General features: G+C 43.1%; 1 protein-coding gene across 3 annotated transcripts in view; it reads right to left on the bottom strand.

The window, feature by feature from the left end:
* The window catches only part of LOC135503770 (carbonic anhydrase-related protein 10-like), a 374,242-nt gene that overhangs the window by 178,631 nt on the left and 174,639 nt on the right, over nt 1-20,972 (bottom strand). For all 3 annotated transcript variants that reach the window (XM_064921913.1, XM_064921915.1, XM_064921914.1), the window contains one exon: nt 19,578-19,720. In XM_064921913.1, coding sequence (XP_064777985.1) covers nt 19,578-19,720 — 143 coding nt within the window. The remainder of the gene's footprint in view (nt 1-19,577; nt 19,721-20,972) is intronic.

Raw genomic sequence — 20,972 nt, 5'->3', positions numbered from 1 at the left:
GCTATTATAAACTGGTTATCAATGTAATTAGAGCAGTAAAAATACATGTTTCGTCATACCTGTGGTACATGGTCTGATATGGCTGTCAGCAAATCAGCATTCAGGGATTATAAACTGTGTGTTCGAGCGCTGAATGCCCTAATTACATTAGTAAGTGACTAAGTCAACCAGTCCACAATCACATGAACCATTGTACTGTTACAAAAGCAGGTTTCTACGTGAATCTCCATGTCGGTTTGTCTCTACTACTGTACCTCACTGTGCTGTAACTGTGCCCTAGCCACTAGCGTGTCTCTGCATGGTTTTCATGTACACGGTTTCCGTGTGGGTCTCTCTGCAGCTTTCTCTACTTAGGTCCCATCCATCAGACAGTATGACAGCAGGCCTAAGGTCCACCCTTATATATCTGTCAGGAGGTGAAAGATGGATGGCTGTCCTGTTCTCCCGCAGCTGTCCTCCTCTCCCCCTCCCTCTCTACCTCCCTCTCTCTTGTCCTCCTTTCCCACTGCTCCCTACCTCCCTCGCAAATGATCTCCTCTCCTCCTGCCTCCAAACGCTCTCGTTCCACTCCTCCTCTCTCCTGTTCTAACCCTTCCTCTCTCCAGTTCCAACCCTTCCTCTCTCCTCTCCCCTGTTCCAACCCTTCCTCTCTCCTCTGTCCAGTTCCAACCCTTCCTCTCTCCTCTTCCCTGTTCCAATCCGTTCTCTTGCATCCTACTGTTCCAACCCTTTCTCTCTCCTCTCTCCTTTTCCAAGCCTTCCTCTCCCCTGTTCCAACCCTTCCTCTCTTCTCTCTCCAGTTCCAACCCTTCATCTCTCCTCTCTCCTGTTCAAACCCATCCTCTCTCCTGTTCCAACTATTTATCTCTCCTCTCTCCTTTTCCAAGCCTTCCTCTCCCCTGTTCAAACCCTTTCTCTCTTTCCTATATCCTGTTCCAACCCTTCCTCTCTAGTCTCTCCTGTTCCAACCCTTCCTCTCTCTTCTTTCCTGTTCAAACCCTTCCTCTCCCCTGTTCCAACCCTTTCTCTCTCTTCTCTCCTTTCTCCTGTTCCAAACCTTTCTCTCTCTCCATTCTCCTGTTCCAACACTTCCTCTCCCCTGTTCCAACCCTTTTCATCTCCTCTTTCCTGTTCCAACCCTTCCACTCTCCTGTTCCAACCCTTTCTCTCTCTTCTCTCCTCTCCCCTGTTCCAATCCTTTTCCTCTCCTCTTTCCTGTTCCAACCCTTCCACTCTCCTGTTTCAACCATTCCTCTCTCCTCCCTCCTGTTCAAACCCTTCCTCTCTCCTCTCTCCTGTTACAACTCTTTCTCTCTCCTGTTCAAAACCATTCCTCTCTCCTCTCTCCTGTTCCAACCCTTCCACTCTCCTGTTCCAACCTTTCCTCTCTCCTCTCTCCTGTTCCAACTCTTTATCTCTCCTCTCTCCTGTTCCAACCCTTCCTCTCTCCTGTTCCAACCCTTCCTCTCTCCTGTTCCAACCATTCCTCTCTCCTCTCTCCAGTTACAACTCTTTCTCTCTCCTCTCTCCTGTTCCAACCCTTCCACTCCCCTGTTCCAACCCTTTCTCTCTCCTCTCTCCTGTTCCAACTCTTTCTCTCTCCTCTCTCCTGTTCCAACCCTTCCTCTCTCCTGTTCCAACCATTCCTTGTTTCTCTCTCCTGTTATTCTACCAGTTAACAGTACACAATGATGCTATAGTGTTGGTTGGTTGCCTGTTGGCCACATAATAATCTCCCTCGAAACCACCATGTCTCTCATTAATAACCATGGTAATTACTTTACACCAACATCAGTGTGCCAGCCTCCCCTGGTCCCTGTCCATCCCTGTCAAATCTCTGTGATCCTCATTTACGCCTCTCCCACTTTACATCTGTCAGTATGTGGAGGAATATACAGCATGATGCTGCTCCATGAATCATTTCATCCTCTCTGTCTGTAAATAACAAGGTATCCCAGTTTCACCTCAAAGTTTGACGTTTGTCCACATTTCTCTAAACGTCTACGGGTGAAGTCAAGGTAAACGTTGGTTTTAGAAGTTTATGTTGAGACACTGTTAGCTAACTCCACCAAAATGAAAACAAAAATACTAATGTCCGGCCAGGGGGTTTCACATCATCTTTAAGGGTTAAGGTGTGGGATAGGATGAAATTTAGGAATTCATTCTGAGTGATTAAAGTAAGGGTTAATGTTTGGGAAAGGCTTAAAACAGAAAAACAATTGTTTACCACTGGGATGGAACAAGCATCCCTCAGCACCAGAGAGCAGCTTTTACGCCAATCCACCATCCGCGTCCACAACACCCTAGCAAGCCGCCAGCCTACTTGAAGCTAATAGCGCTCACCGTTTCCCCTAGCTAGTTTCGAAGCCAATTCTAGACTTTATTGGGACCTTGATGGACGTCTAACTTTGACTTCAAACTAGAGCGATCTCCCTGCTGTCAACCAACAACTAACTACAACACTGACATGTCCCTCTAACACAGCCTGCCAAGTTACTGCCTGTGTCCTGATGCTATACAGCTACTGTGTGTGTGTGCACGTGCATGCGGGTGTGTGTGTGTGTGTGTGTGTGTGTGTGTGTGTGTGTGTGTGTGTGTGTGTGTGTGTGTGTGTGTGTGTGTGTGTGTGCGTGTGGGGGGGGGGTCTACCAGCAACTGCTCCTCTCTAATTAGTGCTTGGCTTATAGTAGTTCCAGGCGGGGTGATAACATTGCTAGAGAAGACTCTTCATCAGCGACAGGACTCTTCACTTCATTCACATGGCAGTGTTTTGTTTATATCTATTCCACATGTTATTGTAACTGGCTAAATGTTGTGCTGTTTATTGTTGCATCAGACCCCAGTTGTTGTTAAATGTATTTGCAAAAGATACTATACAAATCAAGTTTGATGTGATTTGATTATTGTAGGTGCAGACGATAAGCTTGGTGAGTTAACCGTATTCAAAAGCTGTCTCAGTAGGAGTTCTGATCAAGAATCAGTCCCCCCTTGTCTGTATAGTCTAATCTTACTCAATATGATCTTAGAACTGGTCCTATATCAGCACTCCTACTCTGAGACTCTTACTGAAAAAGGATATGGACGTTTGTGAGCTGAACAAGTGAGTTACGCGGGGACATAAAACTAGTGTGGACTCCAGCTCCCATCCATCTGAAACTAAGAGACTCAAAAACTGTTACCTGATTATATAATGTGTTTCAGACATAAGGAAGTGAATGGCTGCAAACTTTCTCCTTTTAAACTCGGACAAAACAGAGATGCTTGTTCTAGGTCCCAAGAAATAAAGAGATCTTCTGTTGAATCTGACAATTAATCTTAATGGTTGTACAGTCGTCTCAAATAAAACTGTGAAGGACCTCGGCGTTACTCTGGACACCGATCTCTCTTTTGAAGAACATATCAAGACCATTTCAAGGACAGCTTTTTTACATCTAGGTAACATTGCCAAAATCAGAAACATTCTGTCCAAAAATGATGCAGAAAAATTATTCCATGCTTTTGTCACTTCTAGGTTAGACTACTGCAATGCTCTTGTAACGGCTTTCTTTATGTGAAGGAGAGTCGGACCAAAATGCGGCGTGGCTATTGAGATTCATGTTTAATAAAACAAAGGAAACACGAATCAATACAAAAACAATAAACGTAACGTGAAAACCGAAACAGCCTAAACTGGTGCGAACAAGAACAAGAACAAGAACAAGAACAAGAACAAGAACAAGAACAAGAACAAGAACAAGAACAAGAACAAGAACAAGAACAAGAACAAGAACAATCACCCACGAAACACTCAAAGAATATGGCTGCCTAAATATGGTTCCCAATCAGAGACAACGATAAACACCTGCCTCTGATTGAGAACCACTTCAGACAGCCATAGACTATGCTAGAAAACCCCACTAAGCCACAATCCCAACACCTATGAAAAACCCCAAGACAAAACACACCACATACCAAAACCCATGTCACACCCTGGCCTGACCAAATAAATAAAGAAAACACAACATACTAAGACCAGGGCGTGACAGCTTTACTTTCCAGCTACCCGGATAAAGCACTAAATATATATCCCATTTAGCAGACGCTTTTGTCCAAAGCGACTTACAAGTCGGCTGGGGCCACTACTTTTACATATGGGTGGCCCCAGCGGGAATCGAACCCACGACGCTTGGCGTTGCAAGCGCCATGCTCTACCGACTGAGCCACACTAAATAAACTTCAGTTAGTGCTAAATACGGCTGCTACAATCCTGACTAGAACCAAACAATTTGATCATATTACTCCAGTGTTAGCCTCCCTACACTGGCTTCCTGTCAAGGCTGATTTCAAGGTTTTACTACTAACCTACAAAGAATTACATGGGCTTGCTCCTACCTATCTCTCTGATTTGGTCCTGCCGTACATACCTACACGTATGCTACAGTCACAAGACGCAGGCCTCCTAATTGTCCCTAGAATTTCTCCTATAGAGCCTCATTTTTATGGAATGGTCTGCCTACCCGTGTAATAGACGCAAACTCGGTCTCAACCTTTAAGTCTTTACTGAAGACTCATCTCTTCAGTGGATCATATGATTGAGTGTAGTCTGGCCAAGGAGTGGGAAGGTGAACGGAAAGGCTCTGGAGCAACGAACAGCGCTTGCTGTCTGGCCGGTTCCCCTCTTTCCACTGGGATTCTCTGCCTCTAACCCTATTACAGGGGCTGAGTCACTGGCTCTTTCATACCGTCCCTGGGAGGGGTGCATCACTTGAGTGGTTTGAGTCCCTTTGGGTTGTGCCGTGGCGGAGATCTTTGTGGGCTATACTCGGCCTTGTCTCAGGATGGTAAGTTGGTGGTTGAAGATATCCCTCTAGTGGTGTGGGGGCTGTGCTTTGGCAAAGTGAGTGGAGTTATATCCTTCCTGTTTGGCCCTGTCCGGGGGTGTCCTCGGATGGGGCCACAGTGTCTCCTGACCCCTCCTGTCTCAGCCTCCAGTATTTATGCTGCAGTAGTTTATGTGTCGGGGGGCTAGGGTCAGTTTGTTATATCTGGAGTACTTCTCCTGTCCTATTCGGTGTCCTGTGTGAATTTAAGTGTGCTCTCTCTAATTATCTCTTTCTCTCTTTCTTTCTCTCTCTCGGAGGACCTGAGCCCTAGGACCATGCCTCAGGACTACCTGACATGATGACTCCTTGCTGTCCCCAGTCCACCTGGCCGTGCTGCTGCTCCAGTTTCAACTGTTCTGCCTTATTATTATTTGACCATGCTGGTCATTTATGAACATTTGAACATCTTGGCCATGTTCTTTTATAATCTCCACCCGGCACAGCCAGAAGAGGACTGGCCACCCCACATAGCCTCGTTCTTCTCTAGGTTAGGCTGGGTTTCTGTACAGCACTTTGAGATATCAGCTGATGTACGAAGGGCTATAAACATACATTTGCTTTGATTTGATTTGATATAATGACTGGGAATTGGGCAGGATATGCTCAACATTATGTCTATCTCTGAGAAGCTACCCAGGACAGGGCTGAAAATAGCTCATATTAATATATGTAGCCTTGGAAATAAGGTTCACTAAATCAATAACTTGCTAACTTCAGATAACATTCATAGATTAGCCATTTCTGAGACTCACTTAGATCATTCATTTGATGATACAGCAGTAGCCATACAAAGATATAACGTCTATAGAAGACACAGGAGTGCTTATGGGGGAGGTGTTGCTATATACAGTATATTCAGAGCCATATCCCTGTAATGATTGAAGTGTTGTGGTTGCAGGTTCACCTGCCTCACTTAAAGCCTATTATTTTGGGGTGTTGCTATAGGCCACCAAGTGCTAACAATCAGTATCTAAATAATATCTGTTGATAGTGTATGTGATGTGAACAGAGGGGTTTACATTCTTGGGGACTTGAATATTGACTGGTTTTCATCAAGCTGTCTGCTCAAGAGGAAGCTTCTCACTGTCACCAGTGCCTGTAATGTGGTCCAGGTTATTAATCAACCTACCAGGGCGTGTCCAAACACTACATGAACAAGATCATCCACATGTAACCATCACATTTTTACTAAAACTGTAAAACTTTGTTCTAAAGCTGTATCTGTGCCCATTGCTCACAATTTAGTTGCTGTATCGAGGAAAGCCACAATTCTAAAATAGTGTATCAGAGATCATACAAAATATGTTGCTGTTACTATTATGTGGATGATGTTAAAATATTTGTTGGTCTAATGTGATTAATAAGGAGCATCCAAACGCTGCACTTGATGCAATTTATGAAATTGCTTCTTCTAATTATTGATAAATATGCACTTGTTAGGAAATTGACTTATAGAACTGTTAAGGCTCCATGGATTGATGAGGAATTGAAAAACTGTATGGTTGAAAGAGATGAGGGAAAAGGAGTGGCTAATAAGTCTGGATAAACATCTGACTGGCTGACTTACTGCAAATTGAGAAATTATGTAACTAAACTCAAAAAAAACAACAAGAAACTGTATTTTGAAGCCAAGATCAAAGATACAAAGAATGATGGAAAAAAACGTTGGTGTATTTAAATGAAATTATGGGCAGAAAGACAGTCATCGAATCAGATGGCTTATTCATCACAAAACCATTTGATGTTGCCAATTATTTTAATGATTAATTAATTGGCAAAGTGGGCAAACTTAGGCAGGAAATGCCAACAATGAAACAGTGAGACATCGTATTCATGCATAAGAAAACAAATAATTAAATAAAAGCATTGTAAGTTAGAATTTTGTAAAGTTAGTGTGGGAGAGGTAGAACATGTATTGAAGATGGTAGATGACTCTATAGCCTATCTGTCATATCTTTAATCTGAGTCTAGAGGAAAGTGTTTGTCCCCAGGCCTGGAGGGAAGCCAAAGCCATTCCTCTCCTCTCCCCTGTTCCAACCCTTCTTCTTTCCCCTCCCCTGTTCCAACACTTCCTCTTTCCCCTCCCCTGTTCCAACCCTTCCTCTCTCTCCTCTCTCCTGTTCCAACACTTCCTCTCCCCTGTTCCAATGCTTTCTCTCTCCTCTCCCCTGTTCCAACACTTGCTCTCTCCTGTTCCAAACCTTTCTCTCTCTCCTCTCTCCTGTTCCAACACTTCCTATCCCCTGTTCCAAACCTTTCTCTGCCCTGTTCCAACCCTCTCTCTACACTCTCATGTTCCAAACCTTTCTCTCTCTCCTCTCTCCTGTTCCAACACTTCCACTCACTTGTTCCAACCCTTTCTGTCTCCACTCTCCAGTTCCAACCCTTTCACTCTCCACTCTTCTGTTCCAACCCTTCCTCTCTCCTCTCCCCTGTTCCAACCCTTTCTCTCTCCACTCTCCAGTTCCAACCCTTTCTCTCTCCACTTTCCTGTTCCAACCCTTTCCCTCTCCACTCTCCTGTTCCAAACCTTCCTCTCTCCTCTCTCCTGTTCTAACTTTACTGGTTTCTACAGCAGACCTATCAGCACTCAAAATGGACTGCACTGACACAAATTACTGATAATTGTTTGAAATAAATTGATAATAATACGATTTTCAGAGCTGTACTCTTAGATTACAGTGCAGCCTTTGATAGTATTGACTAAGCTGTTCTTGAGAAAACATATAATTTATGTCTTTCAACCTCTACCATATCGTGGATTCAGAGATCTATCTAATATAACTTTGCTTTAATGGAAGCATCTCTAATGTCAAACATGCAGGGTGTGGTGTACCACAAGGCAGCTCTCTAGGCCCTTTACTCTTTTTATTTTTATTCATTTTACCCCCTTTTCATGATATCCAATTGGTAGTTACAGTCTAGAAGGTCGATAGCCATGCGTCCTCCATGCGTCCTCCAAAAACCCTGGAAATCAGCTGCTAGAGCGCCATGAGGCAAGGACATCTCGGCCAGCCAAACCCTTCACTAACCTGGACGACGCTGGGCTTCATGGGTCTCCCGGTCACGGCCGGCTGTGACAGCCCTGAATCAAACCCGAATCTGTAGCGACGCCTCTTGAACTGCGATGCTGTGCCTTACACCGCTGCGCCACTCAGGAGGCCTAGGCCCTCTACGCTTTTCTATTTTTACCAATGACCTGCCACTGGAATTAAACAAAGCCTGTGTGCCCATGTATGCGTATAATTCAACCATATACGTGTCAGCAACCACAGCTAATGAGGTCACTGAAAACCTTAACAAGGAGATGCAGTCTGTTATGGAATGGGGTGGTAGGATATAAACCAGTCCTGCACATCTCTAAATCTAAGAGTATATGGTACAAATCACTCCCTAAGCCCCAGACCTCAGCTTAATATGGTAATGAATGGTGTGGCTGTTCAACAAGTTGAGGAGACTAAATTACTTGGTGTTACCTCAGATTGTAAACTGTCATGGTCAAAATATATTGATTCCATGGTTCTAAAGATGAGGAGGGGTCTGTCCATAATACAATTCAATAAAGCGTACAGTATTATATAGAGCCATTATTAAATTGAACTCCCTTCTATCTTATAATGCTCAAATGAAGCCTGGTAAACGAAAGAAGATAATGCAACACTTCACAGCACTACGGTTCTCCCTATTTGACCTAGATATTTTCTGTGTATTTATTGATATGTTGGCTACGCGTGCCGTTTTTTAAATGTTACATTTATGTAGTTCTGTCCTTGAGCTGTTTTTGTTTATTAATGTTCTGTATTTTGTCCCATTCCATGTTTTGTGTGGAACCCAGGAAGAGTAGCTGCTGCTGTCGCAACAGTTAATGGAGATCCTAATAAAATACCAAATAGAAAAGTTTGACGTTGACTGAAACTTAAAAAAAGTGACACATTTAGCATATACATTGCACATTAACACTGCAGAGCATATGGATTCTTGAGAAACGCTGTCTGTGCAAGATCTGCTTTTTGGGGTTTTGGCTATTTTCCTCTATTCAATTGACTTCTAATGCATGGAAATGGTTTGTCTCCATACTTCTATGAAAATGAATTTGGGTTCTACAAAATGTCCACTATTTATCCTTCCACAGTGACTATGATCACAAGATCTGTTGTCTGAGCCGAGACGGAACGGGCCGTGTGTTTCACAGCCAGATTAAACGTTTTCTGAACCTGCCTGCAATTAAATATTAACGTTCTCAGAAAAGGCAACATTTTCACTTCCTTTCCCATCTCAGGACATTTAAAAGTTTTACCTGTCAGGAAATGTATTGCTTCCTTCCCAAAACCATTGGGAAACCAAAAATGTACGTTCCCACAACTTCGAAGGAACAAAATGTGCTAGCTGGGCCCTCACCCGACCCACCTTGCTGTAAATAACTCTGTACGCATGCACGCATGTAACCTGTCCATCAGCACCCCCACACACTCCTCTAATCTCATACGTTCCTCTTGCCTCCTCTTTTCTGCCCTTCCTCTGTTCTGTGTTTGTAATTCAAATTCAAACACAGATGGACAAGCCATGGCTGCTGGCTCAAACTGTGTTTGCATGCGTTTGTGTGTGAATGTTTGCAACTCAGCCAGTTATCTCTAGGTTGAGACTTGAGAGAAAATCATGGCTCCAGGGCGCTTGCATTGCTCAGGCAATTAACATGCTCCCCTTGGAAAGCTAAAAGATCCACGGCTCCACTGCAGTAGTTGCCTTGTTGAAGATACCCAGACAGACACACAGACAGACACACAGACAAACACCCAGACAGACAGACACACAGACTGACACCAAGCGACTGACTCTCTCTTCGTGGTGTGGTGACAGCTTTGAATTGGCTCAAACTTGTGTCTAATTCATTTTCAATCTGCAATTTGCATAATTTAATCTATTTGTGTGATAGTAATGCATTTGGTCCTCTGCTATAAACATCTGTGCTGTTGAGGAGCATCAGATGTGATGGGATACTGCCTCCTGTGTGTATCCATAACACCTGTAAGGCCAGGTGGTTATAGGGAGCTCCAAACCCGTTAAAAACATAAAATTGCATTTTTCATTACGGTCAGGTTCGATTATATAGGGTTCTGTTCTGAATGTTATCTAACTTTAAACTTGCATTACTACTACGTTCTGACTTTGAATTCATCTGTAAGTTAGTGTAACAGCTTCTCAGAAAACCTCCAGCCACCTGGCAGAGACACATAACAGTTATCGCTGAAATTACACATGTTCCCAAAAGATAACATTGGACTTCAAAGCCTGGAGAAAAGAAAGAGAAATGTGTCCCAAATGTGAAGCTGAGAAGCGGGGCCCGTTTCACAGCACTAAGGGTTTATTCACAGATGTCTTAGACGCGGAAAAACAACGGCAAAGACGAAAGAGGACTAATCTGGTTTCATAACCAACATTTGGTGTCTCTTCAGAACATCCCCCACTTCATTGATTCAGGACAGAGAGACAAAGAGTGAGAGTGAGAGCGAGAGAGAGAGAGAGAGAGAGAGAGAGAGAGAGAGAAAGAGGTCCGCTCACCAACAAAGAATTCACAAAATGGGAACCAATTGAGAATGCATGCAGAATTCTGCAAAAATATCCTCCTTGTACAATGAAAAACACCAAATAATGCATGCAGAGCAGAATTCGGCTGATACCCACTAATAATCAAAATCCAGAAAAGTGTGGTTAAATTCGTCAACCACCTTAAAGGAAGCGATTCCCAAACCTTACATAACAAAGCCATCACCTACAGAGAGATGAACCTGGAGAAGAGTCCCCTAAGCAAGCTGGTCCTGGGGCTCTGTTCACAAACACAAACACACCCCACAGAGCCCCAGGACAGCAGCACAATTAGACCCAACCAAATCATGACAAAACAAAAATGTAATTACTTGACACAATGGAAATAATTAACAAAAAAACAGAGAAACTAGCTATTTGGCCCTAAACAGAGAGTACACAGTGGCAGAATACCTGACCAATGTGCCTGACACAAACTTAAGGAAATCTTTGACTTTGTACAGACTCAATGAGCATAGCCTTGCAATTGCGATCTGCCGCCATAGGCAGACATGGCTCTCAGGAGAAGACAGGCTGTGGACACTGCCCACAAAATGAGGTGGGAAAATGTGCTGCACTTCCTAACCTCATGCCAAATGTACGACCATATTAGAGACACATATTTCCATCAGATTACACAGATTCACAACAAAAAACAAACTTGATTTTGATGAAATACCACAGTGTGCCATCACAGCAGCAAGAATTTTGACCTGTTGTAAATAGAACCCATATTTATGTTTATTTATTTTCCCTTTCATACTTTAACTATTTGCACGTCGTTACAACACTGTACATAGAAATAATATGACAGTTCTTTTGGAACTTCTGTGAGTGTAATGTTAATTTTGTATTGTTTATTTCACTTTTGTTTATTATCTACTTTACTTGCTTTGTCAATGTGAACATATGCTTCCCATGCCAATAAAGCCATTGAATTGAATTTAATTGCGAGAGAGAGAGAGAGAGAGAGAGAGAGAAGATGAACTGACTCCCTGATCGGTTCCTCTCTTCCCCTGCTCTGTCTGTTTCTGTCTAACTAATGAGAAGTTAAAGGAAAGAACCCCTCAATGGGAGGTCTAATTTAATAGAGGGGAGACATGCATCAAGGTTATGTTGGTCGAACTGGAGGAATCACACTTATTCAATTGTCTGTTTTAATTGAATATTTGCTCTGCTGAGCCACAATTACTTGAAGAGGTTTCTAATAAATGTAATCACTTTGGTGGTGGGTAAAGAAAAAGGAAAGGGAGATCGGGTTTCACATTATTGGACACACTCGTTATCTCTCTCTCTCTATCTTTCACTCTCTCTCTCTATCTTTCATTCTCTCTCTCTAGCTTTCATTCTCTTTCACTATCTCTATCTTTCACTCTCTCTCTAACTTTCACTCTCTCTCTCTAACTTTCATTCTCTTTCACTCTATCTATCTTTCACTCTCTCTAGCTTTCACTCTCTCTCTAGCTTCCATTCTCTCTCTCTAGCTTTCACTCTCTCTCTAGCTTTCATGCTCTCTCTCTAGCTTTCATTCTCTCTCTAGCTTTCATTCTCTCTCTCTAGCTTTCATTCTCTCTCTCTAGCTTTCACTCTCTCTCTAGCTTTTATTCTCTCTCTCTAGCTTTCATTCTCTCTCTCTAGCTTTCATTCTCTCTCTCTAGCTTTCACTCTCTCTCTCTAGCTTTCACTCTCTCTCTCTAACTTTCACTCTCTCTCTAGCTTTCACTCTCTCTCGCTAGCTTTCACTCTCTCTAACTTTCGCTCTCTCTCTAGCTTTCATTCTCTCTCTCTAGCTTTCACTCTCTCTCTCTAAATTTCACTCTCTCTCTAGCTTTCATTCACTCTCTCTAGCTTTCATTCTCTCTCTCTAGCTTTCACTCTCTCTCTCTAGCTTTCATTCTCTCTCTACCTTTAACTCTCTCTCTCTAGCTTCAACTCTCTCTCTCTATCTTTCACTCTCTCTCTCTAGCTTTCACTCTCTCTCTCTCGCTTTCATTCTCTCTCTCTAGATTTCACTCTCTCTCTCTAGCTTTCACTCTCTTTCACTCTCTCTCTATATCTTTCACACTCTCTCACTCCCTCTCTTTCACTCTCTCTCCCTCCCTCTCTTTCACTCTCTCTCCCTCTATCTTTCACTATCCCTCTCTCTCTCGCTCTCTCTTTCTCTATCTTTCTCTCTCTCTCTCTCGCTCTCTCACCCTCCCTGTCTGTATGTATGTCCCTCTGTATGTCCCTCTCTCTCTCTTCATCTCTCTTCACCTCTCCTCGTGTCTGACCAAACATACAGAGAGAACATATTTTATCTTTACTTCCTTGTTTTCACTTAACCTCTTGAAGCAAGGGGGCACTATTTTTATTTTTGGAAAAATAACGTTCCCAAAGTAAACTGCCTATTGCTCAGGACCAGATGCTAGAATATGCATATAATTGACAGCTTAGGATAGAAAACATTCTAAAGTTTCCAAAACTTAAAAAATATTGTCTGTGAGTATAACAAAACTGATATTGCAGGCGAAATCCTGAGAAAAATCCAATCAGGAAGTGACCATTATTTTTGAAACCCCTGTCTTTCTATGCATCCCTAGTGCCCATTGAAAGGGATATCAACCAGGTTCCCTTTTCTGTGGCTTCCCTAAGGTGTCTACAGCCTTTAGACGTAGTTGAAGAATGAGCGTAAACGAACACATTGCGTAAGTGGCCAGCTGATGGCTCTCAGAGTGATTATTGCGTAAAAGTGAGAGGTGGCCATTTTTCCCCCCAGTCCTACTGAAAAGCCAACTGTCCCGGTTGATATATTATCGAATAGATATTTGAAAAACACCTTGAGGATTGATTATAAAAAAACGTTTGCCATGTTTCTGTCGATATTATGGATATAATTGTGCATTTTGTTCGGCGTTGTAGTGACCGCTATTTCCGTTGGATTTCTGAACATCACATGACAAACAAACGGAGGTATTTTGGGTATAAAAATAATCTTTATGGAACAAAAGGAACATTTGCTTTCTAACTGGGAGTCTCGTCAGTGAAAAAATCCGAAGATCATCAAAGGTAAACGGTTAATTTGATTGCTTTTCTGATTTTCGTGACCAAGCTTCCTGCTGATAGCTGGACATAATGCTATGCTAGGCTATCGATAAACGTACACGATCGCTTGTCTTGCTATCGCTGTAAAGCATCATTTCAAAGTCTGACACGACAGGGTGATTAACAAAAGGCTAAGCTGTGTTTCACTATATTTCACTTGTGATTTCAGTCTTATGGCTTGTGGGTAGAAGATGTTCAGGGTCTTGCTGGTTCCAGACATGATGCTTTCACTAGCAGAGAGAACACTCTATTGCTTGGGTTTTTTGGCTGTAGTCGTAAACACATTTTTTGGTGCCTTTCTCTGAGGTCCTGGATGTCAGGGAGCTTGGCCCCAGGGATGTGCTGGGCTGTACGCACCACCCTCTGCAGCGCTGATGCAGCCAGTCAAGATGCTCTACATGGTGCAGATGTAGACATTTCTGAGGATCTGAGGGCCAAAGCCAAATCGTTTCATCATCTTGAGGGGAAAGAGGCGCTGTCGTGTGTGTGGACCATGTTAATTAGTAATGTGGACACAGAGGAACTTGAAGTTCTCGACCTGCTCCACTAAAGCCCGTCGATGTGAATGGGGGCGTGCACACCCATCCGTTTCCTGTAGTCTTGATGATGGTGTTGGAGTTGTGTGCAGTCGGGAGTGCGGGAGTGCAGGAGGGGACTAAGAACACACCCCTGAGGAGCCCCCGTGTTGATGGTCAGCGTGGTAGATGGGTTGTTTTCTACCCTCACCACCTGGGGGCACGCCGTCAGGAAGTCCAGGATCCAGTTGCAGACGGACGTGTTCAGTCCCAGGGTACTGAGCTTTGTGACGAGCTTGGAGGGGACTATGGTGCTGTGTGAAGCAGTTCAGAGCTGTTTAGTGCTGTACATTGTGTATCTGGCCAAGGCTGACAGCCTGCCAAACTGACACACACTGATCAGGGAGGAATCAGCACTGACAAGGTGAGGTCGGTGCAGAGACTTGTGTGTGTGTGTGTGTGTGTGTGTGTGTGTGTGCGTGTGCGTGTGCGCGCGTGTGTTCAGCAGCATTGACAAGGTGAATCAGACTGTCCGGTGCAGACAGCTCTGATGCTTTGAGAGATGGAAACACAGAGTACATTAGCCCCGTGGAGACACCAAAGCCCTAAATTACTTTTGACTTGAAAACATTCTCTCTTGAGACATGAAAAAGTTTCATTGGAGTTGCTACCAAAGAGTTCAGTGAACTTCTGTGAGACTTCAGTACTACACTTGTGCTCTGCATGCTGCTTCAAATGTATTACAAACCTTGTCTTTGTGTGACCTCTAGCTCCACAAACTTTCCTTCCCGCACTTCCTCCCTCCCTCTCTCCCTCCCTTCCTCCCTCTCTCCCTCCATTCCTCCCTCTCTCCCACAACAGGGCCTGGCCTATGTAAAAAGTGTTTAATAAAGTACAAAGTGTTTGTCAGGTGTTAAGCCTGTGTTAAAAGATGCTTAAAATTATTAAAATATTTTAAAAAGCTATTGTGATTGTGTTGAATTGAATTGTGTTTGGGAAATAAAGACAGAAATGGTTTTTAAAAAGGTAGTGGCACTATTTCATTCAGTACAGACATTTGTAGCTGTCTTTACCCAGGAGAAGTTATGCTAAGAGACCAGTTTTTTTTTACACAAACAATATTATCAAAAAGGAATGTTATGTACATGAATTGTGATTATTTCTAGGGACACACAACATCCTGAAATATATGTTGATATCTTTGTTAGAAAGGATATTATATTCCACTTGACATAGTGAAGCTGAATGTAAAAAGGCTCAACTTACCCCACTCTCCCCCTACCTGTAAATGTTTTTAGTGAATGAAGGTGATTCTGATTCAACTCTGCTGTTTTTCTCTCACTCCAGTTTATTTATTTATTTATTTTATTTCACCTTTATTTAAGCAGGTAGGCCAGTTGAGAACAAGTTCTCATTTACAACTGCGACTTGGCCAAGATAAAGCAAAGTGGTGCGACAAATACAACAACACAGAGTTACACATGGAATAAATATATATACAGTGTGTGCAAATGTAGTAAGATTAGGAAGGTAAAGCATAAATAGGCCATAGAGGTCAAATAATTACAATTTAGCTTTAACACTGGAGTGATTAGATGTGCAGATGATGATGTGCAAGTAGAGATACTGGGGTGCAAAAGAGCAAAAGGATAAGTAACAATATGGGGATGAGGTAGTTGGGTGGGCTATTTACAGAAGGGCTATGTACAGGTACAGTGATAGGTATGCTGCTTTGATAGCTGATGCTTAAAGCTAGAGAGGTAGATATAAGTCTCCAGCTTCTGTGATTTTTGCAATTGGTTCCAGTCATTGGCAGCAGAGAAATGCGGCCAAAGGAGGTGTTGGCATTGGGGATGACCAGTGAAATAGTGCATGCTAAGGGTGAGTGTTGCTATGGTGACCAGTGATCTGAGATAAGGCAGGGCTTTACCTGGCAAAGACTGATACATGACCTGGAGCCAGTGGGTTTGGCGACGAATATGTAGTGAGGGCCCGCAAACGACAGCATACAGGTCACAGTAGTGTGTAGTATATGGTGCTTTGGTGACAAAATGGATGGCACTGTGATAGACTACATCCAATTTGCTGAGTAGAGTGTTGGAGATTATTTTGTAAATGACATCGCCAAAGTCAAGGATCGGTAGGACAGTCAGTTTTACGTGGGTATGTTTGACAGCATGAGTGAAGGAGTCTTTGTTGCAAAATAGGAAGCCGATTCTAGATTTAATTTTGGATGGGAGATGCTTAATGTGAGTCTGGAAGGAGAGGTTACAGTCTAACCAGACACCTAGGTATTTGTAGTTGTTCACATATTCTAAGTTAGAACTGTCCAGAGTAGTGATGCTAGTCGGGCGGGCAGGTGCGGGCAGCAATCGGATGAAGAGCATGATATTAGTTTTACTAGCATTTAAAAGCAGTTGGAGGCTAAGGAATGAGTGTTGTACAGTATTGAAGCTCGTTTGAAGGTTTGTTAACACAGTGTCCAAAGAAGGGCCAGATGTATACAGAATGGTGTTGTCTGCATAGAGGTGGATCAGAGAATCACCAGCAGCAAGAACGACATCATTGATATATACAGAGAAAAGAGTCGGCACAAGAATTGAACCCTGTGGCACCCCCATAGAGACTGCCAGAGGTCCGAACAACAGGCCCTCCGATTTGACACACAGAACTCTGAGAAGTAGTTGGTGAACCAAGCAAGGAAGTCATTTCAGAAACAAAGGCTGTTGAGTCTGCCGATAAGAATGCGGTGATTGACAGAGTCGAAAGCCTTGGCAAGGTCAATGAAGACGGCTGAACAGTACTGTCTTTTATCGATGGCGGTTATGATATTACTTAGGACCTTGAGTGTGGCTGAGGTGCACCCACGGCCAGCTCGGAAACCAGATTGCATATTGGAGAAGGTATGGTGGGACTAGAAATGGTCAGTGATCTATTTGTTAACTTGGCTGTCGAAGATAATAGAAAGGCAGGGCAGGATGGATATACAGTTGAAATTGGAAGTTTACATACACTTAAGTTGGAGTCATTAAAACTCGTTTTTCAACCAATCCACAAACTTCTCGTTAACAAACTACAGTTTTGGCAAGTTGGTTAGGACATCTACTTTGTGCATGACGCAAGTAATTTTTCCAACAATTGTTTACAGACAGATTATTTCACTTACAATTGACTGTATCACAAATCCAGTGGGTCAGAAGTTTACAAATACTAAGTTGACTGCGTTTAAACAGCTTGGAAAATCCCAGAAAATTTGGTCATGGCTTTAGAAGCTTCTGATAGGCTAATTGACATAATTTGAGTCAATTGGACGTGTACCTGTGGATGTATTTCAAGGCCTACCTTCAACCTCAGTGTCCGTTGCTTGAAATTATGGAAATATCAAAATAAATCAGCCAGAATTTCTTTTTGAACTCCACAAGTCTGGTTCATCCTTGGGAGCAATTTCCAAATACCTGAAGGTACCACGTTCAGCTGCACAAACAATAGTACGCAAGTATAAACACCATGGAACCACGCAGTCGTCATACCGCTCAGGAAGGAGAAGCGTTCTGTCTCCTAGAGATGTACGTACTTTGGTGCAAAAAGTGCAAATCAATCCCAGAACAACAGCAAAGTACATTGTGAAGATGCTGGAGGACACAGGTACAAAAGTATCTATATCCAGAGTAAAACGAGTCCTATATTGACATAACCTGAATGGCCTCTCAGCAAAGGAAGAAGCCACTACTCCAAAACCACCAAAAAAAGCCTGACTACGGTTTGCAACTGCACATGGGGACTAAGATTATCGTACTTTTTGGATAAATGTCCTCTGGTCTGATGAAACAAAAATAGAACTGTTTGGCCACAATGACCATTGTTATGTTTGGAGGATAATGGGGGACGCTTGCAGGCCGATGAATACCATCCCAACCGTGAAGCACAGGGGTGGCAGCATCATGTTGTGGGGGTGCTTTTGCTGCAGGAGGGACTAGTGCACTTCACAAAATAGACGGTATCATGAGGAAGACAATTATGTGGATATATTGAAGCAACATCTCAAGACATCAGTCAGGAAGTTAAAGCTTGGTCGCAAATGGGTCTTCCAAATGGACAATTACCCCAAGCAATTACCCCAAAGTTGTGGCAAAATGGCTTAAGGACAACAATGTCAAGGTATTGGAGTTGCCATCACAAAGCCCTGACCTCAATCCTATAGAACATTTGTGGGCAGAACGGAAAAATTGTGTGTGAGCAAGGAGGGTTAAAAACCTGACTCAGGTACACCAGCTCTGTCAAGAGGAATGGGCCAAAATTCACCCAACTTAATGTGGGAAGCTTGTGGAAGGCTACCCGAAATGTTTGACCCAAATTAAACTATTTAAAGGCAATGCTACCAAATACTAATTTAGTGTACGTAAACGTCTGACCCACTGGGAATGTGATGAAAGATATACAAGCTGAAATAAATAATTCTCTCTACTATTTTTCTGACATTTCACATTCTTAAAATAAAGTGGTGATCCTAACTGACCTAAGACAGGGAATTTTTACTAGGATTGAATGTCAGGAATTGTGAAAAACAGAGTTAAATGTATTATGGCTAAGGTGTATGTAAACTTCCAACTTCAACTTTAGGTCTATAACAGTTTGGGTCTAGAGTGTCTCCCCCTTTGAAGAGGGGGATGACCGTGACGCATTCCAATCTTTGGGGATCTCAGACGATACGAAAGAGAGGTTGAACCGGCTAGTAATAGGCGTTGCAATTGAACAGAGTATATGTGGATTACAGTCTCTCTCTCATAATCTCTATGGATGCCCATGCCCATGTTTCCCCTGCAATGGCCCCGGGGTAACCCTGTACCAACCCCTGGCACGTAAACACACCCTCATAATAGTAATCACCTGAACATGGAACCATGAACTCTGGAGCACATCCTGTCTCCACCCATGTTCAAATGATCTGTTATTATATGGCAGGGGGAGCATTGGGGTACCACACTTTGCTATTGTTGTTTCTACACTATGGCAACTAGGAACACAAATGTCATATGGTAATTCATGAGTGTGTGTGTTGTGTTTCATGGTAATCCCTCACAAGGGATTGTGTTTTGTCCTCTGTGGTGGTAACAGATTACTGTGTGTGTGTGAAGCAATATGTATTATGGTTAAATCCTGCCAATGTAGAGTTGAATCCATGAATTAGAAAGCCATCGGGATCCTCTGTAAAGAACTCCACTGTGACAACAGTGGGATAAAATCAGTGAAGCGTTTAGCCAGCAACATTGATCAGGGATCCTTACATGCCATGTTGCCAAACAAACCATACAACAGCATTGTAGAACCACACAATGTTCCCCAAACAAAGCAGAAGAGAACCGACAATGCAGCAACATCCATCACCTCAGCCAATAAGACTGCGTCTGAAATAACACCCTATTCCCTATATAGTGCACTACTTTTGACCAGAGCCCAGAGTAGTGCACTATATAGGGAATATGGTGACATTATGGACGCACCCTGAGAGTAACATTGTTGAGTGTTTGTTTACCTTGCGTCCTCCCGTGTTGAGCCGGATGGGCGTGAGGAAGGGGTCAAAGATCATGTGGCTGGTCTCGATGTTGATGGGAGACTGCCTCTTCCCCACGGAGCACAGGTTCCACGCTGAGTTCACTAACCCCCAGAATGACGGCACTGCAACACACAGAGGTAGAGACAAAACGGTTAGCAAGTGTTGCTAACCACAACATTTCAATAGGGCACAAAACAGTTAGCCTGTGTTGCTAATGACGACATTTCAATAGGGCACAAAACGGCTAGCCTGTGTTGCTAAAGAGATAAGACAGGTTACAGGACAAGGTTTTGGCTCTTTGTTAGGGCTGCTCTATGGTGCTATGAAGGTGATAGTAACAATTGGTCCTATGGAAGAGCATAGATAACACGTAATAACATGTCAAGTTAGCACACATACACACAGTCCAGTTTGAATTATTGCTAATGTATACAGGTCATCCAGAAGATCCTCAAGCAGGAAATGGATATGTGCAGTTACAGACTTGCAAAGAACAAAGTTAGCAAACTATAGCATCATTATCAGCTTCCACTTCTACTGTACTGCTGGAACAGTGCTACCTATGTCTGTCTGTCTGTCTGTCTGTCTGTCTGTCTGTCTCTCCCTCTCTGTCTCTCCCTCTCTGTCTCTCCCTCTGTCTCTCTCTCTCTCTCTCTCTCTCTCTCTCTCTCTCTCTCTCTCTCTCTCTCTCTCTCTCTCTCTCTCTCTCTCTCTCTCTCTGCCTCTGTCTGTCAATTCAATTCAATTCAAGGGCTTTATTGGCATGGGAAACATGTGTTAACATTGCCAAAGTACTTTCAGTGCAACAAACTCTCTCCAGAAGTTCAGCGAGGATCTCTGAATGATCCAATGTTGACCTAAATGACTAATGATGATAAATACAATCCACCTGTGTGTAATCAAGTCTCCGTATAAATGCACCTGCACTGTGATAGTCTCAGAGGTTCGTTAAAAGCGCAGAGAGCATCATGAAGAACAAGGAACACACCAGGCAGGTCCGAGATACTGTTGTGAAGAAGTTTAAAGCCGGATTTGGATACAAAAATATTTCCCAAGCTTTAAACATCCCAAGGAGCACTGTGCAGGCGATAATATTGAAATGGAAGGAGTATCAGACCACTGCAAATCTACCAAGACCTGGCCGTCCCTCGAAACTCACAGCTCATACAAGGAGAAGACTGATCAGAGATGCAGCCAAGAGGCCCATGATCACTCTGGATGAACTGCAGAGATCTACAGCTGAGGTGGGAGACTATCCATAGGACAACAATCAGTCACATATTGTACAAATCTGGCCTTTATGGAAGAGTGGCAAGAAGAAAGCCATTTCTTAAAGATATCCATAAAAAGTGTCGTTTAAAGTTTGCCACAAGC

This window comes from Oncorhynchus masou, chromosome 18 (genome assembly GCF_036934945.1).
Source record: "Oncorhynchus masou masou isolate Uvic2021 chromosome 18, UVic_Omas_1.1, whole genome shotgun sequence".
NCBI lineage: Eukaryota > Metazoa > Chordata > Actinopteri > Salmoniformes > Salmonidae > Oncorhynchus > Oncorhynchus masou.
The sequence above is the reverse complement of the archived record's forward strand: the minus strand, read 5'-3'. Positions and strand labels throughout refer to the sequence as shown.